Genomic DNA, 9927 nt, shown 5'->3' with positions numbered 1-9927 from the left:
TCTATCTATCTATCTATCTATCTATCTATCTATCTATCTATCTATCTTATTTTTGCCCTCGAGGAGCTTACAACTTAGTATGGGAGGTAAAAGACATAAGTCATTTGAATTATACATAGATAACTATATAAAAACATGATTAAATGCCTATCTTTAAAGGATTGTACTGTGGAAGTGAGGACGCAAAGATTACAATGGTAAGTGAGTTCAGATAATTCTGAAGGAGGAAGTACACAGAACAAAATAGAGAGCAGGCTGGGTTTGAGCTTCTGGAAAATTGCCCTGGGTATCAACAAAGTTTGACTCACTCAGCCTGTAGGGAAGAGAAGGGAGGGGAGATACAGGGACTCACCAAGTCCTGTGTTCTAATGTCCACAGCTTTGGGCCCCTCCGCTGTTTACTCTGATTGGGACATTCTGTTCTACTACCAGTGACCGGGATGATGCAGTTCCTTGGTGTCCACCACACACCCTTCCCCTCCTCTTTTTCCTCCTCCCCCAAGTCTGGTTGGAGTTTCATGGCCTCCATTCGCCGTAGCTTCTCCAAGTATGAGGACAGCTTCTCCAGACTTGGCTGCCACCTTCAAGGGGAGCTTGAGCTAAAGACAGACTTAGAGGTGGAAGAGTTGTCTAGCCCAAATTGTCCAAATTCTGATAGAAAGTAACAAAGAACCTGACCATTTGAGTTAGCTAGGTGGGGTGTACTACCCTTAGGGTCAGGAAAGACCTGAGTTCAAATCTAGTCTTAGACACTGGAGAAGGAAATGGTAAACCACTCTAGTATCTTTGCCAAGAAAAGCCTAGGTAGGGACAGCACTGGCCTGCTATGTGTTCCATGGGGTAATGAAGAGTCAGACATGGCTGAGCAACAACAAAGCTGTGTGATTCTGGGCAAATTACTTAACCTCTGCCTGCCTCAGTTTCCTCGACTATAAAATGTGGATAATAATGGCACCTACTTCACAGGGTTGTAAGGATCAAATGATACAATATTTGTAAAGCACTTAGCAGTACCTGGTACATAGTAGGTGCCATATAAATGCTTATTATTATTATTATTACCTGCCGTGAAAAAGACATAGCTTCCAGGAATAGTGATAGTACCTCTATACTGGGCCTTGGAGTATTGTGTTCAGTTCTGGGCTTTGAAGTTGAAGGATACTGATAAGTGGGTGTGTGAGTGCCCAGAGAGGGGCGGCCAGGGTGATGACAGACTTTGAGTTCAGGGTCACATCAGGATTGATTGGGTAGATGTGTTCAGCCTGAAGAATAAGATGATTCGGGGGAAACATGAGAGACATGTTCAAGTATTTAAAGGACTGACATACGGAAGAAGGACTGGGCATTTTATTTGGCCTGAAGAGACACAGAACCAGGAGCAAAGCGCACCTATGTGACTTTGATGTCAGGAAACCTTGGTAACAATGAGAGCCATTTCAGAGTGGATTCCCTATAGCTGGAAGTCTTCAAGCAGAGGCTGGGTGACTACTTTTATGAGTCTTTCTTTAGATGGCTGGCTGCTAAGACCCTTTTCCAACTCTGAACTTTTTTGAAGTTCACCTTTCCTATTGGGTGGTGAAATGGGGCTGATTAGACCTTCAATTATAGAATCATAGGATTGAAAATCTAGAGAAGAGGGGGACCCAGAGGCCATTGTGTGTGATTAACACATTCACATTTTACAGGTTAGGAAGTTGAAGACCAGGAAGGTAAGTGATTTGCCAAAGATCACAGGTAATGAGAATTACAGGTGGGGTACTTAGCCTCAAGATGCCGATAGTTTAGTGGGGGAGATCCAACAGACAGAACAATTCTTAAATTGAGCATATCACTGAGCAGATAGAACGAGATAAGGAAGGTTTTCAGTGAGAGCATCTTTTTATTCCCGTGAAACAAGGAAAACCCAGGACCCTCAGAAAGGCCTCATTCAAGTTTTGCAAAAGCATGTGCCATCATCTCATCACATCATGTCCCCAAAGTTTGTCAGGACCATCTCCTTTAAATCTCCTTCCGCCTTAGGTACTCTGGGTGGAAAAACCAGCCTTTTGCTGCTTTACCAGATAATGGGGTCCACTAGGCCCTTTCCAGGGACCACCTTAGGAAGACTACAGATTATTTGTGATGGCTGGCGTAGGGTGGAATGTGATCATGGAGTCCATGTGTATGGAAGCTACCTAACTTATTTAGGGATTATTCAGGAATAATAAAAATAGCTATTGAGTATGTAGTACCTAAGATGTGCCAGGTCCTATATGAAACCTTAACACATACTACCTGATTCAATCCTCACAACTCTAGGAGGTAGATACTATTATTATCTTCATCTTACACTTGAGGAAACTTAGGCAGAGCTGAAGTGTCCTAAGCTATAATTGAATCAAAGTCTGACTCCATCAACCTTAGTCACCTAGCTGCCTTATTAACTTAATTAACTAATTACTGAATTAGAATACAGTCAAGAACTTTAGTTCTTTGAAGTTAAGCACTTTACTCTTCAGAGCCTCTTAAGTTCTCACTTAGAGCATATTTGTCTTCATGTTATACAATCCTAATGAGTATGGGTTATCTTCATTCTAAACTTAAAAATAGCAAATCACAGCAGTGGTGAAAATCAGGGAACTGCAGGGAAATGCAGCTGAAGGCATCACTGTGCTATGTAATGGCTAATATTTCTATGTAACTTTCAAAGGCTTGCAAAGTCCTTTACATTTGATCTCCCAGTAGCACAAAATGATGCATAATGATGACCTTGAGTCATCAGGAAAAGGTATATACATACAACATATATATACAAGATATTTTATTTATGAACACAGCTAACATTTACATAGTGCTTTTTAAGGTCTGCAAAGCGTTTTACATATTTAAGGTAGGCAAGTAGATGATACAAATTATAAACTTTAGTGTATGATGAGATAAACCTTCAGCTGTGTAAGAAAAGTTTCCTGTCCAGAATAACATATTCCTTGAGATTTCCAGATATTTGAGGTGTTACCTAAGGCCCTTTTCAATTCATGTTATCTGAAAAATGAGTTAATAGAGTAAAGATGAAAAGAAAACAATAGTCCTTTATGCTTCTCCCCCACAAATATTTGAGATGGCTCACCATATACAGGAGCGGGTAGGGTGGGATATATGTGGAAATGTTATATAAAAAGATCAATAAAAATTTAAGTTCAGTAAAATCAGATTAACATACTACAATACATTAAATATCAGTAGTCCCTCACCTTTACAATAAGGGGATTCTTTTCCTTACCTCTTCTTCAGGGTCAGACTTGGCCATCTTTTGCATATGGTCTTCCTGGTTATGCTTACTTCATTTTGCACTAATTGATGTCTCTGTGCTGTCTAAATTCTTCATATTTATCATTATTTAATGTTGGATTAATATTCCATTACTTCACACACTATTTGTTTAACCATTCCCTAAACGATGGACATTTTATTTCTAGTTCATTGCCACTATAAAATTTTATATCTATATTGGACTTTTGTTCATGTCTTTTACCTCCTTGTGGCCTATCTCTAGCAGGGTCTGAGAGTATTTTAATCGTTTTTTTCCCTCAAAAATGGCTCAAACAGATCATGGCTCCCCCAGTAGTTTGTGTCTTATCATCACAACCCTTCTGACACTGACTAGCCCCACCATTTGACATCTGTGGATTTACCAGTAATGCAAGCTCACGTTTTGATTTCCATTTCTTATTAGTAAGTTATTAGGAAGTTTTCGTACTGTTTTATTTTCGAATTCTCTTGAGAACTTGATGATTCTTGCTCTCAGCTACTTGTGTTATTTGGGTCATCTGATCATTTAAGAGATGTGATACAAAATTATTTTCCCCGTGACAGCTTTCCTGCTTATCTTTTCATTGATTTTGTTCATGCAAGAGAGCTTTTATAATTCACGTAAACAAAATTCTCTCTTTTATCCTTACTGCCTCTATTGTTTTTGTGGTTAAGGAATTTTTCCTAGCCATAGCTTCTTTGAAAGATTACTACTATGGTTCTAATTTTTTTAATGGTAGGACCTTTAAAATTCGGGCTTCATTTTCATTTTTAGCTTTTTAAAGGAGCAGTTTAAAACCCAATTTCTGAAAAACAGCTTTCCAGTTTTCCTAACAGCTCTTGTCAAATAGGGAGTTCTTCCTCAGTTAATTTATAAAACATTGGATTGTGTTAAATTGCATTTCATTCAATTATCTGCTTTTAATAAGTGATTATTGTCTAATTATTATGTTCCTAAAGATCACTTTACCTTTACTGTACAGTATCTCTAGCCCCTTCCCTTCACCACAACAGCAATAAAGCCCTTGGTCCTCAGAGGATGAGACCACCAAAGAATTGTTCACAAGACAGAAAACAGGGCATAGTTTATAAGGTCTTTTAAGACTATGAATTAAATGAAGGCCAAGGGACTAAGTACCCCTCCCCCAATTAAATGATGATTCAAGGCTTGCTGGTAGGATACTTAACTAGGAACAAAGAAGTGGGGAAAAATTTGAGTTGGCAGAGGAAAAAACATGTCTAGTAGGAAGACGTGTTCACTGCAAGAAAAGAAAACCAAACATTCCAGGTGTCTTACAGAAAGTGGGAGGGCCTACAATATGAACAAAGAAACTGAAGCCTGCATTTCTCCAACTGGGGCTGATTCAAAATACTGGTACTAAAGTAATCTGTGTCTTAGGCTTCTGAAGTCTCCACATTCTTGGGGGGGTGCGCGCAGAACAAGCAGCTACTGGGTTCATCCAACAAGAAGCCACAACTTTATTGATAGAAACAGTACAAATTTCAAATCAGGTTGCATTTAATCTTCTCTGAAACACTGAAAAAGTCTTTTTTTCTCCAGATTGTTACATCGTTAATTCCTGCAAAAGAAAAATGATAATCAGAGAAAGGGATGGATAATTCTGAAAACTCCAATCAACAGAGACTAGACACTAACAGAAAATATTGGGCTTGAGGATGAATGCCTCCCTGATGAACAGAGATCAAGGGCAGAGTCTTAAAAGCAAAGTGGGGGTTGGGTGCTCCCCAGACAGGCTGCTCTGCTTTTAAGGATACTAAGAGGATCCAAAACCACACAAAAGTTGTTACATAGTTCAAAACGTCTCAAAACTCCACTTTATTAAGGTTAATGGTAGAATTTCTAAGTGAAACCTTCACTAAGAATCAGAGCAAAGGGAAAGAGAGAGGATATCAACACTTACCATAATAGCATTTACAATATCATTACTGTTGTTCTTTAGTGCTCGGACAGCCTTTGCTCTGGATACATTTGCTTGGGACATGACCAATTCTATGTCCTTAACTTCCACACCTGTTTCGTCAACCTGGGGAAAAGAAAGAAAACTTAAGACTATAACCATGGGCAAGACCGAACCTGGTTCAAGAGACTTCTGGGTTACCAGACAGATCCAATACCAAGCTCCTCACTAGCAGTTAATACTAGTTAATTGGAATAGCAAGCTGTCAGTAATGCCAAATGATACCAGCTCCTCACATAATTTGAGAATAATTAAGGCTAAGAAATCACAGACGTAGAACAAGAAGAACAAGATGTAGAACTTTAGAGGTCATCTCGTCCATATCTCCCCCCTCCATTTTACAAATAAAGAAATTGAGGCCCAGAGAGGTTAAAGGGCCTAACTGCCAGGCTCTATGAGCTGTGACACTGGGAAAGGACTTCCAAGAACCATCACCACCACATAGGACAAAGCAGCTCATCAAGAAATCATTACAAAAACACTCTGTCCCCAACCCCTCGTTATACCTCCTCCTCTTCACTTTCTTCTTGTACAGTTGGAGTTTGTGTATTTTCCTGGATGTTTGAAACAGCTTCACCCTGTACTTTGAATTTTTCAGCAGCAGCTAACTGTGCCTGCTGAGAGAGATCCTCAATCTGCAAAATGAAAAACACAGGCAGAGATACTCATTAGTCTAGATCAGCCAGGGGATTCTAGACAAGCCCAAATGCCAGCTCTAGATTGCTTGCCCACCCCCATAGTTCTGTGCCATAGGAGAGAACAACTTCAAAACCTCTGGCTCAGTCATGGAGCCCAGCTCACCTTGGCTTCCCCAAAGACTATGTAGGTATCTGAGGCTGGGCTCTTGTAGACGTCTGGCTTTGTGATTACAAAGAGGATATTCTTAGACTTCCGGATGGTGACTCTAGTAACCCCTGTCACTTGTCGAAGTCCCAGTTTGGACATAGCCTGCAAAGTGAGAGGAAATAAATGGAAACCAAAATTCCCAGCTCAAGAAAGGAGCTTTAGGTGTGACACATATCAGAAACCTAACATCCAAGATAAAAATCACCTCCTCAGCTCAAAAGACCTTGCTAACTGCTGAGAAGGAAAGGTCTGCCAGGATCTCTGGATTCTTTGGTTACCTTTGCTCTCCACGAGATTAATTTTCTTTAATGTTAGAATGTTAGAGATGGAAGTTAATAGAAGAGAAATACCCCACGACATCAGGTTTGCTAATATCATTCTCCAAAATAATTTCAAGAAAGCCCCTATTCCCTTCCTTTTGACTCCTTCATACCTTTCGTGCTTTCTTTTCACTTCGACTCTGTTTTGCTTTACTGACTGGTTCCTCGTCGATCTCAGCAGCTGCTGCCAGCTGGTGAGAGAAAAGTAAGATTCAAATCAACTCCACCAGAGTCCTAGAAGGCTCATATCCGCCCCCATGGATGGTCAGTTCCCTCACTTGAAGGCCAGCATTTTCTCAAAGCCTCCTTTTCCAACAGAGCTCTCTGAGATTAATTCTACAATGACCCTTTTCTTCCAAGAGGGAACTTTCATTTTTCTTAATAAGTTTTTATTGATATTTTCAGTTTTTTACTTCACAATAGTATCCTACGTATTCCTCCATTCCCAGAGAGCTACCCCATATGAAAAGTAGTATTTTTTGGAGAGAAAAAAAAGGGAAAAAAAGCCAGCACAACTGACTGACATAAAAGATGTGTAACACCCATGGACCTCCCACCCCCTCGATGGGGTGAGTTGGGGGGTTGTCCTCTCAAATCTCTTCATTCAAGTCCTGCATGATCTTCATAATTTATTTACGTTTGATTTTTTTGGTGTGTAGTTGTTCTGTGAATTTATTTTGCTGTGGTTAATGTGTATGTTGGCTTCTTGGCTCTGCTTACTTCACTCTGCCTTAGTTCATATAGATCTTGCCATGCTTTTCTGTATTCACCACACACATCATTTAGCATTCCATTACATTCATGTACCACAATTTATTTAGCCATTCCCTGGTCAATGGGCACCCACTATGTTTCCAATTCTTAAGTATCACAAAAAAAGTGCTGTTATAAATATTTTGGAGTTTATGGGGACTTTTTTCTTCCATGGTATATAAATTCAGTACTGGAGTTTCTTGTTCAAAGGGAATGGACATTTTAGTCATTTGATTTCCATCATTTCAAACTGCTTTCCCAAATGGTAGTACCATTTCACAGCTTCACCAACACTATACTGTGCTGCCCCATCTTTCCACAAGCCCTCCAACACTCTGACCATGTGACCTTTGTCACTACCAAAAGGGAATTTTTAAGGGAAATGTGCTTACCTGGGCCTGTTGTGTGGTTGCCTGTGTAGAATCCTGTTCCTCAAGCTCTGGTACTGATTCATCGCTATCAGATTCTGTTCCAGACCCTGTGAAGAAAAAAAAATCTTTATTTTCTAATAGTTACTTTGAAGAAGGTACCTGAAGAGGAGGTGGGGGGTGGGGGTAGCAGAAGCCACTTACCATACCCCATAGACTAGCATATCATGCTGTTTCTTTTGTTAGAAGCTGACTCCAAACGAGAAGATTTCTAGGAAGCCAGCTAGGCCGGTCCCAACATAACGGTTACTGTGGGTGTGCACACACAACTTTATACATAAAGGACTCAACCCCAAAGATGAAGGCAGTATGAGAGATGCAACCAATGATTGCTTTCCACCCTTTTAGATTTCTCACTTCTTAGCAAAGTCCACTTTATGTTGGTTTGTTCAAGTCCAATCTCACCACACCCCTTCAACTATCCTGGAACAAGTTTTGCAAGCAAGGTATAACCAGTGACCAAGTGACACATGTGAAGCAAATTTAGTCTGGCTATACAGTAGGGGGAGGGGGAGTTGCGAGCGCACAAGCCAGGCAGGACATTTCCTCCCTCTCTTCAAATAGGCAAGGAGCCATAAATAGTTGGTACAGGAGTTTGACAACTTTAAAGCAGCTTTCCCCTAGAAGTTTGTACTAGATTAATTAAAATTTCCCAGCAATGCCAAATTACAGTCTGATTAGCAACACCTTCACTAATATTGAAGTCACCACATTCTTTCTCTTATTGATTCCTCTGAATCCCCCGATATTTTAAAGATTAAAATTTTTCCAACTGAAAGGTAAGCATGATTAAAAACTACTGAAGAGCAAATCTGCTGTACCATCTCACAGAGGGAAAGATAATACAGACAAAAAGTCCTATATCTAATATAGATTTATAAGAGTCCCTGGGCCTCAGTCATTGACAAATTGTAATGTGACAGGAAAAGAAAATCAAGGCAGCTAGAGACCCCAAACTCTATCATACAATCCTAGGCCCAGGGACATGGTTAGTGATATGGGTTGAGATTAAAGCAAATGACAGTGCAGTGGGTCTTGGTTTTCAAAGTCAGACTAGGTAGGCAGGGAAAGGAGTTGATGGGAGACTCAAGAGTCTAGTTTAGTGACCATACCACATGAAGTTGCATGGGGCAAGTCCGAGGTGATGAAAACCAAGAACCCACACCATTTCCCCAAAGTCTGTGCATTTGAAAATACCATTCTATGATCTACGTTCAAACACAAGCAAGGATAGGGGAGAGTGGCGAATCCTAAGGTTAGTATTGGTGGGTGGCCCTGGGAAGGGTGCGGGCGACACACCATGCACACGGCAAACCAAGGCGAATACCCTTGTTGTTCTTCAAAACGGGCTGCTTGGCAGGAGGGACTGGGGCAGGGACCCCAGTAGGTTTGGGGGTGGATATGTCCACCAGGACCGGCTGGAAAGGCACTCCCCCTGAGGGTGGTTCCGGGGGGATCAGAGGCGGCAGCTCGTCCTCATCAGCTGGGGCTTGGGGCTTACAGGGTGCTTCGGGCACCAGCCCAGGTGAGGACGGCAGAAGAGGCTGCTGTTTAGGGAGCAAAGGAGAAGGGACTGGGGAGGGAACAAGAAGCAAAGAAACTGGTGGGATGGGAGCGGGAGAGAGAGAAGCTGACTCAGCCTTAGTAAGGTTGGATTCGGAGGCAGCAGCTACTAAGGGAGAGGATGGGGCAGGAGTAGGCAATGTGAGATCCTTTGAAGAGGAAGCAGGACCTTCCTCCTTTTCAGTAATAAGGGGACCTTTAGAAACCTGGGGAGCACCTTTTTGGCCTAGAGGAGCTCCTGTAGTACCAATCTTAGTTGAGGGAGCAGGGGAAGCTGCTGGGGAAATAGGAGTCCTAAGGGGTGAAGTAGCATGACCTTTCTTGGCTGATGGGCCTTTTGGAGTTGGGACAATAGGTGTACTCTTGGGAGCTGTATGGGCAGAAGAACCCTTCTTATTTGGGGGACCTTTGGGAGCTTGAGAAGAGACACTGGCTTCCAAAGGTGAGACCACTTCAGAACTGTGATTAGTGGCCCCTTTAGGGGTTATAGTCAATACTGTGGAAGGAGAAGCTGATTTGGGAGATGGAGGAACAGGGCCATCTTTGGGAGGTGGAATTCTATCTGACAAAGCAGGAGCCTCTTTGTGAGCTAAGTCAGGTGGACCACCAGAACCCTTTTTGGGTAGGGACCTTTTAGAAGTCTGAGGAGAGACAGCTGCCACTTTAGGGGATGGAGAAGTAGCAGCTGGGGGAGTGGGGGCACCTTTAGCTGCTGCAGGGGAAGTAGCAGAGCCCTTCTTGGCTGGGGGCC

At 41.8% G+C, this 9927-nt stretch overlaps 2 protein-coding genes across 3 annotated transcripts in view; both read right to left on the bottom strand.

Moving 5' to 3' along the window:
• Positions 1 to 4742: 4742 nt before the first annotated feature.
• The window catches only part of LOC114037940 (nascent polypeptide-associated complex subunit alpha), an 11708-nt gene continuing 6523 nt past the window's right edge, over positions 4743 to 9927 (bottom strand). Inside the window, exons 3-8 of the mRNA XM_027854961.1 lie at positions 7578 to 7663; positions 6546 to 6623; positions 6068 to 6214; positions 5773 to 5901; positions 5210 to 5332; positions 4743 to 4867 (exon numbers count right to left, since the gene is read on the bottom strand). Of these exons, the coding sequence (XP_027710762.1) occupies positions 4853 to 4867; positions 5210 to 5332; positions 5773 to 5901; positions 6068 to 6214; positions 6546 to 6623; positions 7578 to 7663 (578 nt within the window). The 3' untranslated portion in view covers positions 4743 to 4852. The remainder of the gene's footprint in view (positions 4868 to 5209; positions 5333 to 5772; positions 5902 to 6067; positions 6215 to 6545; positions 6624 to 7577; positions 7664 to 9927) is intronic.
• The window catches only part of LOC114037939 (nascent polypeptide-associated complex subunit alpha, muscle-specific form-like), an 8070-nt gene continuing 5812 nt past the window's right edge, over positions 7670 to 9927 (bottom strand). The window contains exon 2 of one of the 2 annotated variants that reach the window (XM_027854959.1): positions 7670 to 9910. In XM_027854959.1, coding sequence (XP_027710760.1) covers positions 8870 to 9910 — 1041 coding nt within the window. In that variant the 3' untranslated portion in view covers positions 7670 to 8869. The other variant, XM_027854960.1, reaches the window with a different exon arrangement.

This window comes from Vombatus ursinus, unplaced genomic scaffold (genome assembly GCF_900497805.2).
Source record: "Vombatus ursinus unplaced genomic scaffold, bare-nosed wombat genome assembly UNPS02010769.1, whole genome shotgun sequence".
Classification (NCBI taxonomy): domain Eukaryota; kingdom Metazoa; phylum Chordata; class Mammalia; order Diprotodontia; family Vombatidae; genus Vombatus; species Vombatus ursinus.
This window is presented reverse-complemented; position numbering and strand designations above follow the sequence as displayed.